This window comes from Montipora capricornis, chromosome 1 (assembly GCF_036669925.1).
Source record: "Montipora capricornis isolate CH-2021 chromosome 1, ASM3666992v2, whole genome shotgun sequence".
NCBI classification, from domain to species: domain Eukaryota; kingdom Metazoa; phylum Cnidaria; class Anthozoa; order Scleractinia; family Acroporidae; genus Montipora; species Montipora capricornis.
Genome location: NC_090883.1, coordinates 25,975,846 through 25,988,345, shown reverse-complemented (window position 1 = coordinate 25,988,345; position 12,500 = coordinate 25,975,846). Strand labels below are relative to the sequence as shown.

Genomic DNA, 12,500 nt, shown 5'->3' with positions numbered 1-12,500 from the left:
CTATGGCTTCATCTGCTGATTTATTAATGACTTGTGAGAATGTAGCAGCAGTAGCAGTGGCAGTGGCATTCGTGGTCGTAGTCGTAGTAGTTGGTAAGCGCAAATGACTGAAATAACTGCTCCCCTATGGGACTTTGAAACAAATCCTTGAAGAACATACAAGGGGTACTTTCCTTTTGTTCAGAAATTTTGGGTAAAGATTTAGATAATTTCATGTAGCGAATGTAACAGTATTTTCCGGTTGGCCAGTAGAAACCAATCACATGCATCAACGAGTATTTGGTATTTCTACGTTTCTTATTCAACCTATTACTCCCGTAGAGGAATGAAGCAATGGGACGGGAAATTGTTTCCAGAATATTTGCTTTCCATTTCCATTCCATTCGATTCCTTGTAAGCAAAGGTTTCTTAAAACATAAAAAAGTTAACATTAGCGATAGGAAAGAACGACGTTTCGGTGACATCGTGACACCATTTTCAAGTTCAAATGCATTAAGATAAACCGTCAGAAAATTCGCTCAAGATTAACATACTTATTTAATTAAATATGCAATGTCACGCAAATAGTGTCCGACTGGACATTGAGAGATGGTGTTAATTTCTAATTAGCAGCATTTCGTGCACTAAACAAGCGAACTACCTTGTTACATGAAATTTTCGCGACATGTTTATTTTGCAATTTTTGATGTGCGTATATTTTGCGATTTTGCGAAAATTTTATATTTTGAATCACTTTTATTTCGCGTTTTTGAGTAATACACAATTTACATTTCATTGGCAATAGTACACTGGTGGTAATACTTCAGCTGATACACCCTTTATTCCCGCTTTATCCCATCCTTTCAAGACATGAACCCTGCCCTGTGCGCTGGTGAAAAAGTAAAAGTAATACTGTGACATTTCCACCAACCAATTTGCATGTATTGGTTTCAAAACCGATAGCTTAAGGTCGACATTCATAAGCAAGGGGGTTTGGAAATTCCAGTAGAGGCGACGGTTATAATGGAAACATTTTCAAGGAACATGGAAGCCATTGAGAAATTTAAGCATCTAGTGGAACAGCATTGCAGGGTGCCAGTACTGTGCCCCCTGGAGAGGAGATAGAAAGCAGTAGCGATGAGGATGACCAAGACATTGCCTCAGAACAGTAAAAAAAATGATTTGTAAACGTCCGGGTCTGCGATTTCTTAAGAGGTTCCAAAACATGGAAGCTTTTTAATGAGATTGTGGAGAAGTGTTTGCGACGTCGCGAGGGGTTTCAAAACATCAAAACTTGCTCAGTGGCGTAAATACTGGAGAAGTGTTTGCGATTCGGTCAGTATAAAACGCGAACTGCGGGACGGGTATAAAACACGGACTGAGTATAAAATGGGGACTGAAGGGTGCGAACTAGGCACAAAAGGCGGACTGAGTACAAAATAATGAAGGGGGTAGTTTCTAAAGAAACTGTGGTGCTGCGTCGGTGGGCAAGTAGTATACAAAAATTTGGTTTTATCAACGGAGTTGGTAATGTAAATTGGCCACCGTACAGAGATTCTAAAAGCTGACGTTTCTAGCGTTAGCCCTTCGTCAGAGCGAATCGAGGAATTATGGGTTACGTGTAGTTTTTATAGTAGTGTAGGAGCTACGCTATTGGTGGTAACATGGCAACGTGAAAAATAGGAATATATGAGTTAAATGAAAAGCCCTTCGTCAATACCGTGAGGATTAAGGGTGCCCATTTGGAAGATGAATTTTTGTTCCAGATTCTTGCGGCTTTCCGTCGTACCTAGATGTAGGCCGCAGATAGCCATGTGTTTTTTGGAATGGTTAGGGAGATTAAAATGACGAGCGACTGGCTTAGATGCATCTTTGTCATTCTTCTCAATATCGCGAAGGTGTTCGCGGAATCGGTCACCTAGTCGTCTACCTTTCTCGCCAATGTATAATTTATTGCATAACGTACAGGTTATGCAATAAATGACATTTGCGGAGGTACATGTGAAACGATCGGTGGTCTTAACAGATCGCTTAGGTCCCGATATCTTGCTAGTGTTAACAATGAAAAGACAAGTTTTGCATCGTGAGCGCGTGCATTTGAAAGTGCCGGGTTGCTCGTTAGTTTTGAGCGCGCATCTAACTAAAAAGTTGCCTACGTTTTCGTCGCGTTTGAATGAAATAAGTGGAGGTTGCGAAAAGATTCTACCAGTCTCGGGATCATTTTGGAGTAATTTAAAATTATTAAGAATGATACTTTTCACTGCGTGATTATGAGGATGGAAAGTGAGGGTGAATGGAATTCTGTCATTCTTATCTTTGTGTGACGTTTGTAGTGATGACTGTCGATCAAATTGTTGGGCGCGATGATGGCCCGCTTTGACCACGAAGACAGGATAGCCACGTTTTTCGAAGAACTGGCACATCTCCTCTGATTTGCTGGAAAAATCGGAGTTATCACTACATAGACGTCCTAGTCTAACAAATTGCGAATAAGGAATGGAGTTCTTGACATGTGATGGATGTGATGATGAATACAACAAATAACTGTGAGAATCTGTAGGTTTGTAGTGCACACTGGTACATAGCACGTTGCCACTAATAGAAACTTTGATATCTATTTTTCACGTTGCCATGCATGTTACCTCCAATAGCGTAGCTCCGATACGGAGCTACGATAAAAGCTACACGTAACCCATAATTCCTCAATTCGCTCTGACGAAGGGCTAACGCTCGAAACGGCAGCTTTTAGAATCTCTGTACGGTGGCCAATTTACATCATCAACTCCGTTGATAAAACCAAATTTTTGGGTACAAAATACCCTGAAAAAGGCTTTAACAACGGAATCTAATCACAGTTGGCAGTGTATTGATTTTTTTACAATAACTGTCTAAATTCTCGCGTGCTCAATGGCTATTTTTAATCATCAATAAGAGTACAGACAGATAAAATTTGAATTCATGCGGAAATCTGTGAAACTGTCAGCTTTTTAACCAATGAATTTTATTGTCTGTTGTAAGTAGCGAATCAGGAGGCGAGGAAAGCTATTGACAATGTTCGCGTGAATAAAATTCGTGTTTACGACTGTTAACTACGTCTTTTCCTCTCATTTTAACCCGACAATTAACCATTTAGGGATTTTGTTATTTTAAAAAACAAATTGACAGTTTTTTATGCGTTTGTCCTCTTGATGGTAAATTGCGTCATAACATTGTCAAAGTGGCTGTGGAAAACACGAGCCGCAGGCGTTAAATTAGGGAGCTTAAGCACGCGCGTTTTTGAGACGCGGACAACAACTGGAAGAGAAAATGTGGCGTGCCAGGACAGTGGTGTCTCCCAGATTTTTACATTAGTCATATCTAATGGAGGAAAGATACTTAGCAATGTAAATGTAGTTGCGTGAAAACAAGTTAAAAGGGAAAATAGCTCACTTGCGGTTGCCGTCCGCGTGTCAAAAACGCGTCACGTCCTTAAGACGCGAAGATAAGTAAGAGCTCGGGAGAGGAATTTACGATCATGTTGGGAGGCAAGGAACTGGCTCAAGTAAAGCAGTTCACCTGTCTTGGAAGTATTATCACTCAAGAAGGTGACTGTGGGAGAGACATCCTTACGAGAATTGAACGTGTGAAAGATGACTTCTCTGCAAAGAAAGAGCTGCTGACGAATTCCTTCAGTCTGACACATTAGTTTGGAGTACACTACTTTGTGGAGCTGAAACTTGGGCGATCAGGAAGGAGGATGCCAGAAGGTCAGAGAGCTGCGAGAAGTGGCGCTAGCGAAAGCTGCTAGGTATCTTTTGGGCTGACAAGGTTGCTAACGAGGAGGTACCCACCCGGGTCGGAGAGAGACAACAAGTAGTTGACATCATTAGGAATAGACAGAGGAGATGGCTAGGGCACACATTTAGACATGGTGATCTACTGACAATTGTTATGGAAGGGAGAGTCGAAGGCAAGAGGCCCCCAGGACGACGGAGAATAGGGGTGTTGGACTCGGTCAAGAACGGCAAAGATTATGCTAATTTTAAGAGGTGTGCCATGGAGAGACGGTTATAGGACTGGACCTGCCTTATGGCAGAGCATACACACACATAAGAAGCGCATTTTGTAGGCTGCTCAAAAGTACGATCACTACTAGCTCAAGGTTTTAGTTGAAATTGCAAAACTTTTTTTGTTGTATTTATCAGAGGTAAGACACGAAAGTAAGGTATGGAATCCTTCGCGGGTCATCAGCTTGGTTTGTAGAAATCGAGAAATTTGAAGGACTTAGTGGGAGATGCCATTGTGATATTTAGACAGGAGTCTAAAATGTTTTGTTGCGATTGATACAACTTTGTGTTCACCTCAGTGTCGCACGGGTCCGTCTGTAAACAGCACCCGCTCAAGAAAACAACTGTTATAGTCCATGTCCTTGAAAAGGGTGTCACGATGTCGCCGAAACGTCGTTCTTTCCTATCGCTATTTTTACTTGTTTGCTGGTATTCGATTCCTTACCCGTTTTTTTTTTCCCCTAAATTTTTGTCGAAAGGAAAGCGTCCTTGAATTCTTTAGAAATCCCTGCTTAAAAGGAGATTCACCGGCTGGCTATTTGCAATTGCAGTTTAGCATAGCAGTTGATCAAACAGGTGATAAATGTGCAGTAAAATGTTGTCATATCATTGCATTAACCATACCTTTGTGCTATTTACACAACAAGGAAATCTAAAATAACTTTGAAGTGTGATCCAGCTCAGCCAGGAAATGGTACCGTATCAAAGTTTGAACAAGAACCGTCTGGTAGCTCAACATTATATGTAATTACTTCTTACTTTATTTATTTTTCTTTTTTGCAATTTTTAAGAATTGTGTTATCTTTAAGAACGTCATAATTTAAACCCACAGCCTTAATGACGGGGAAGTTGCCGCATGCTCTTTTTAATGAAATTCCCATTACACTGAACAGGTATATCTACAGAAAATCTTTGCAACAAACTTGAATTTGCTTCAGTTATGTCAACCGCCTGGTCGCCTTTCATTCGTTACATGTGCTCTCAAAGCTATCTACCCATCAGCAGCATTCTGAGCTCACCTGCACTATCCACTCCATTATTTTCTGGCAGGTTATCAATCCCTGCGATAGGACACAGCTCTTTACAGCGTCTAATTTCATCGAATCCCTTTAGGACTTAGCTCTATTGTTTTTAGGGTTAGGGTCCATCGTTGATTGGTTGTTTGTTTTGGTCCATTGTTTTCTGAGTCAATCTTAGGGCCGATTTACACGATACGATTTTGTCGCATGCGACAAGCTCACGACAGGCCTACGACATGACTTACGATTGCCTCAGCGTTTTAAAACATGTTTTAAAATGCTACGACATTTTTTCTGACCTACACAACAATCGTAAATCATGTCGTGGGCCTGTCGTAAGCCGTTGTCGCATGCGACAAAGTCGTTCCGTGTAAATCGGCCCTTATCAATCTACTTTGTTATGCACCCAATCGTGGAGATGAAGGGAGTTGAGGGAGGGCAAATTTTCCTAAATAATATGTCTATTTGAAGAAGTCATTTATCTTTAGGCAAGTTTTGTCTAAAAAGGATCGTTTTCAACCCGACCCCTCACTGTTTTATTTTTGATTTATTTTTATTGTTTTTTTTTTTTTTCAAGTATGCGACGTTTACCTCGAAATTTGCCTGTCCAAAAGGAGGAGGAGGAGAGAGCGGAGGCTTAAGTACTGGCAGTATACTTCTTATCATGTAAGTGGTAAAATGGAATTTCCTTATTTCAAATGCAACTATGGATGTTTGTCTAGATAAATGACATGCTAGTTCTAGTAGCGGAGTTACGGAGGTCGTAGGTCCGATTCCTGCCTAGGACACTGCTTTTTTAGATGTCCTTTTGCCTGTTGCCAAGCAACTTGCAATCCTTATTCTCTACATTTCGATGTTTTCCACAGAGAGAGAAAATCATTACTCCGTTGGGAGGCGCGGTGGCCTCATGGTTAGAGTGCTCGACTCCGGGTCGAATGGTCCGGGTTCGGGTCCTGGCTGGGGACATTGTGTTGTGTTCTTGGGCAAGACACTTTACTCTCACGGTGCCTCTCTCCACCCAGGTGTATAAATGGGTGGGGGTAACCCTGCGATGGACTAGCATCCCATCCAGGGGGGAGTAGAAATACTCCTAGTCGCTTCATGCTAATGAAACCGGAGATAAGTGCCGGCCTGATGGGCCTTCTGGCTCGTAAACAGAGACTTTACTTTACTTTTGTCCGTAGCCGAGCAACTTGCATTCCTTATTCCCTACATTTCGATGTTTTCCACAGAGGAAAGTCGTGACTCAGATGGCTATAGTGCGCGGCTTTCGGAGCTAGAGGTCCCCGGTTCGATCCTCGGTGACTTCAACGTCTGTTTCGGCTTTCCTCTGATCCGTGCAGCAATAGCTTTAAATCCCCTTAAAATGGAGCTCTGACAGAGGGTGGAGGGTAAAGGCCGCACCGTCGGCTTCCATTGAAACCGACGTTAAATAAAGTGACTTTACCTTTACTTTTTACCTTTTTGCCTAGAGAAAATCAGTACTCCGGAGAAACTAGGTACCTGTAGTAGAGTGGGTACCTTCTCCCCTTCTCTCCCCTCCCCCTCCCTCCTCCACCATTTCCCCCCCCCCCCCCCCCCAATATCCTCCTGATCGAAAAATCTCGTTCCCATTAGGGAAACTTATGCTTGCCTTCTCGAGCGTGCGAGCGAAGACGTATTTCCGGTTGTTGCTTCTCTCCAGAGAGATGAGAACACTAGAAATACGTCTGCATTCGTAGGTATGCGTTCGCTTGCGTTGTATGAAAACGGAGCGGCGTAAGGACAACGCACGCTGTGGCATATTCTTCCAATGAAAGAGACCCGTGACCCGTCCCAGATTCCTCTCGCAGGGTGGGTTCTCACTATCGATGTACTGGAACCCCAGCACAACTATCGAGTACTTTATGGCAAGAACTGCAGATATTTCGAGGCCGGAGAAAAAATAAAAGCACTGGATAAAATGGCAAACGAAATTGGTACGACGAAAGGTTAAGTTGAATTGAATGACGAAGGTGTTGATTCATTCATTTTCAGCTACCCCAAGAGGAGCATAGAATACAGTCACATGATGGAGCAGGAACCCATGACTAGAAGCGTACAACCTCAATGTATTTGTAGAGTGGCGTTTTTACAGACGGAGTTATTTTTAGATTGATTTTCCCACGAAATCAGACCTTTCCAGCTAATCACAAGTCTTGCATGAGAAATTATTACCCAAGGATTCGTGCAAGCCAGATCTTATTTAAAGGCCCATGTTCACCCAAAAGGCATTGCGCGCTTGTGTTGTTCTTTTGAAATAGTTCCAACGTTTTGATTGGGTGGCATTTCTGCTAGGCTTTTCGTACATCGGATTTTCCGTCTGTGCGAAATTCAACGCGGCGCGCAATGTCTTTTAGGTGAACATGGGCAATTAAAAACTCGTCTAAAAATAGCCTCACACGCAGACACTCTTAGGGCTTCGCCACGCGTTTCTCCCCCTCGTGGGAAAATCTAAAAATAGCTTGATCTGTGAAAATGCCGTTGCATAGACCTAATATTGAAGTTGAAGGCTTCTGGTTATGGGCTCCTAAATGGAGTGAATAGAAATGATTTCAAGTTCAAGTGAGGCCTAACACTACCATGAAGTTATGAACCCTAGTATTGGAATTGGGCCCACACAAGGACAGAGAAAAACTCTGACTAGGGTGGGATTTGAACCCACGACCTTCAGATTGATCACCGTTGCTGTACCGACTGAGCTACAAGGCCAGATTTCTCATCAGCTCCTTTTGTTTGTCCACCACCACCATGGAATAATTGGGTATAAAAAACTTTATAGTAGTGTTAGACTTGAGATCATTACTATCAATATGTTACTGAAGGACAACAACTAACGATTATCAAAATTAGGCTTGGGCCGAGCCAAATTCGTCCTTTTGAATAACATCTCACATACCCACGGCCTGCTCCCGTTCTGGCCTTGTAGTTCAGTCAGTAGAGCAACGATGATCAATCTGAAGGTCGTAGGTTCGAATCCCACCCTGGTCAGAGTTTTGCTCTGTCCTAGGGTTGATCTCTGATGGAATAATTGGGTATAAAAAACTTCATAGTAGTGTTAGGCCTCACTCGAACTTGAAATCATTACTGTCAATATGCTACTGAAGGACAACAACTAACGGAGTGAATAAAGTTTTAGTTTCGATAATTGGCATCACGGCAACATACTATCGTGTACAAGGCAAATACTACCGAGTCCTTGCATGGTCTTCGTTAATATTCATCGTTGAGGCTGATGCCAACGAAACTATAAGTGGTTTTTTCACGTGACGTCATCGCCGCCATGTTGGCGGACGAAAACAAAAGACCTCTCATTAGCTCCTTTTGTTCGTCCACTAGACTTTCGAAAAGTCCTTCGTCTAGATACGCGCGGAACGAAGGACTTTTCATACTTGATTGGCGCCAATTTAGCGACCCAAAAACGGGTCGCTGAGCTAGGCCAATTAGAGTAATCCTCGTGGACCCCAGGGGATAGAGTTGTCAATCAAAATTTGCTACACGCAGTGAAGCATGATTTTCAAACATGCTACTAAGGCCACCGGATATTCCAAATTACGCGACCATCAGAGGAAAATAATTGAAGAATATCTGTCTTGCATAGATCTGTTTGTGTCTTCTCCAACCGGAGCTGGGAAAAGTCTGACCTTTGAACTAGTCCCGTACGCTTTTGGTCGTTTACTTGGAGCGGGTGGCAATGCTATCGTCTTCGTAATTCTTCCACTGATTTCACTCACGAAAGATTTGGTCTCTAGCCGGTCGCTATTTAGGAGACAACACATTTAAAATCTTAAGTATTAACGGGTGTCTGGAAGTGCCGAGGCGATTCTCAACGACTATAAACACATTTTTCGTCGAATGGAACAAAAAATTTTAAAATTCATGTGTATTCATCGACGAGAGTCATTGCATCGCTAAATGGTAAGCTTATGTTTCACTAAGATGTATCTTTTAATCCCGGTCTAGTACGTCTCCTACACCTGAGGCGTACCTGATCTTTCATGAGTGACATCAATTGACTTTCTTGACGATTCGAAGCTTTCCCTTACTTGCTAATCTTTCGAATATATTAGGCTTTCGTTTCTATCAGCACAAATCACGGCACAAGTGTTGGTCCAGAAAATACCACTGGAGATCTCCTTTCCAAGCGGCGACTCGAGATTGAAAAAAAGCTTTCGTTTTATTTCATCTTTGTTTCTGATACCTTTAGCACAAAGTTAACAAATTTCCTCTTTCGATTTCGTAGAAACAAACATGTTCGACTGTTTTCGTCGGATTGCGCCATCAAGTTCAGGGCTTGCGAATGACGTCATCCCCTTTTTGGCGCGAGACGCAAATGCAGACTTTGCAAGCGAGACAAGTCGACCTCTCGCGACTTCGTCGCTCGCTCATTCACTTCGCGTAAGAAAAATCACGATTCGCTCGCCGAAACATTTTGTTCTGGGGTTATCGTGAGGTCGACTTGTGGCACCACCAGCAATTGTACATTGCAGCATTATTATCTGTGTCTCTCCAGATTGGTTGCAAAACCATCTACTGAGCAAGTTGGCTTGAACTATTGTCCGTCCTTGTTCTTTAGATGATCAAGGCTCTTTGAAGATCTTTACATTATATTTATATCGTTTCATCATTAGTGTTCTCTAACTGTGCTTTTCGGTTATCAAACTTGAAGTTTTTGAATATCGTATTTTCAGATTTTTTTCTCTCTTGTTGGTGTACATCATCGTTGGAATATTACTAAACCATTATGCACGGGGAGTAAAGAGCGTGCCTGAAATCCTTCCCAATCATTCCTTCTGGGCCGATTTCCCATTCCTTGTCAAGGTATGTTAGTGCAGTTTCTATCTATATCACGACTCATACACAGGAATGGCTGTGCAGCTCGAACTGAGAGTCAAAGTGTTTAATGCCATCAAAATAACGTTCAAAACTACCGTAAGCACAAGAGGAATGAATGCCACTCAAGCAAAAAAGATTTTTCAGCCGCCTGAAACAAAACCCTAAAACCCAATGGGAAAATAGGAATGTATTCCCGGACCACATGCAGGTACACCAAACTCTGGGTGTGAGAGGTGATCACGAGATAAACGAACCTTAATTAACAGAAAAGCCTCAAGTTAGTCAAACTGTAGTTTTGAAAGTTTGAGAGCTGAGATGAACACATTGCAACATTCCTACTTTATATACACCTTATTCCAAAATGGCCGCCATTTAAATATTCTTTTGTTTTTATTCAAATAAGCCCTTGATGCCCCGTTCTTAAGCTTAAAATTCAAAAGAATATTTTATCTTGAAAGAGGCAACAAGGGCCAATTTGTATCCGCATAAATCAGCGGCCATTTTGAAATAAGGTGTATATGCTACAACAACGATAGACTACATGCCCAGGGGGCAAACATGCGTTACATATCATTAGGAGAGTATTTACACAGTTAAGTTCCGCCGAATGTAAATACATTTCAGTTCATGTCAAATACTATGTTTGTTGGCCTGCGGTATGGGGAAGTGAAAACACTCAGTAGAAATGAACTGTGCTGTTGCGAGCGAAACAAATAGCGCTGTGATATGAGCAGAGAGGCGCGTAATTTGAGAGTGTGAGTTTGCAGGTGCCTACGTTTTAAACTCTCGCGCGGCAGGTCCCATACAAGCAGTGGGTGCAAGTTGCGGAGGGTTTAAAGTGCAGGTTGCAGGTCATTGTTTTACCATAACTGAAATAACCCAAAAATGCTAACCTTAGGTTTAAACAGTATCTAAAGCGTAGTGTTTAGGCCTAATGTCAGCATTAGTAAAGGTTTGGGTTGTTTCACCCGGCTATGGTGAAACAATGTCCTGCAACATGCACTTTACCCGTACTCTATGCAATTAGAGCTTTCGCACTTTCAATGAAAAAAGTTCCCAAAAAGCAAGGCTGGCGACAGACAAATCGTTATCTGTTGCCTGTTTAAGAAACATATTTAGGACTTACTGAAAGTGAAATGGGTTTCTCATCTGAGTTGGCCATCCTAAAGAAATTCGAAAGCGGATGTTAGCTGGCGTTAGCCCCTCGTCAGAGCGACGAATCATCAGCTTTCGAATTTCTCTACGGTGGTCAACTTACCATATGAACTCGGTTGATAAACCTATTTCTACTGAGTGTTTCACTTCCCCACCGAAACAGCACCGCGGTTTAGAAACTAAAAATCACTGTGTCCATTGTATTGAAAGTGAGCCTGATTAATTTTATGTATTTCTGTTTTTCTCAACAGGATGGGGTCGTGTTTACTTATGGTGGTGTAAAGTCTGCATGTTCTTCACTTTCTAGGAAATGTGGGAAAGACGGCTACGCAGAGATCTAAGGCGATCCTTCGTAATTATTAATATTTACTATAGAGCGGTTTTCAATTGAGTGCTGAAAGTAATTAGCGAATTGCTTAGGTTTTTGATTACTTCACTCAGTGACTTGTTCAAAGTTCACGCGCCACTTTTTCAACCAATCGTGGCTTGCGCGTTCACATATTCCCGCGCTTTGTGTCGGCTACGTGTCAGGTACATGTAATTACTTCGAGTTTTGATTGGTTTACCGGATTGCCTCCGTCCTTTTGATTGGACAAAGTAATTACTTTGGTTTTGGTTTTACGACACTCGATTGAAACTCGCTCTAGAGTCGGTTGAGACAAGATTGAATTAGATAAGAATTCGCGGTGTTGCCCCACCACAGTCACAAATTGATTTATTTACGCGTGGAAACAAACAAAGGGCTGCCACTTTTACCTATCAGGAGAAGCTATGTCACGCATGACTTCTTCTGCCATGTTTTTACAGGGACATGACGACTGATTTTCGCGGGAACGGGTGTTCTAAAAATAGACTCATTTGTGACTGTGCTGGGGAGCCCACCCATTGCATAACAACACTCTTTTCTAATTCTCTTGTGGTGATGAATTGTTTCGTTTATGCGTTTGAAGATTTGCACATTGCAATGCACAAAAATGAAATGATATGGTTGTAAAGAAAAAAAGATCTCTAATTCAACAAGGACAATTAGGGTCGCTAAGGGACGTCAACGATATTGTCAATAGAAAGGAGTACTTTGCGCAGTTGAAAGTATTTCTCGATTTTTCCACGTTGTTAATTAGCCAGCGTGTCGGACATATTTTCGAATGTCGTGCTTCTCTCAGGAGGAGAGAAGCGACGATCTGAAATGGCTCCATCATGCCTGATACCGTCTCGTTTGCTTTTTGCTTTAACAATAATGATGAACCATATTTCAGTGTCATGTCTTGAAGCGGTGGCCGGGGCGCTACTTGTGGACATTGAACATAGAAATCAACTCATTTGATCTCAAATCAAATCAAGCATTGTTACAGTTTTCGGGCAAAATGTACTATAACCGAATTGGTCAGTGCGAAGGCTATTTTCAAGCAAGGCAGGAAATGAACGATTCACAGCCTCATATACACGT

At 42.1% G+C, this 12,500-nt stretch overlaps 1 protein-coding gene across 1 annotated transcript in view; it reads left to right on the top strand.

Annotated features, from left to right (window-relative positions):
- LOC138037114 (cation-dependent mannose-6-phosphate receptor-like) overlaps window positions 1-12,500 on the top strand; it is a 53,133-nt gene that overhangs the window by 40,367 nt on the left and 266 nt on the right. The window contains exons 4-7 of the mRNA XM_068883113.1: window positions 4,673-4,769; window positions 5,622-5,710; window positions 9,754-9,883; window positions 11,305-12,500. The exon at window positions 11,305-12,500 is cut by the window's right edge and continues 266 nt beyond it. Of these exons, the coding sequence (XP_068739214.1) occupies window positions 4,673-4,769; window positions 5,622-5,710; window positions 9,754-9,883; window positions 11,305-11,394 (406 nt within the window). The 3' untranslated portion in view covers window positions 11,395-12,500. The remainder of the gene's footprint in view (window positions 1-4,672; window positions 4,770-5,621; window positions 5,711-9,753; window positions 9,884-11,304) is intronic.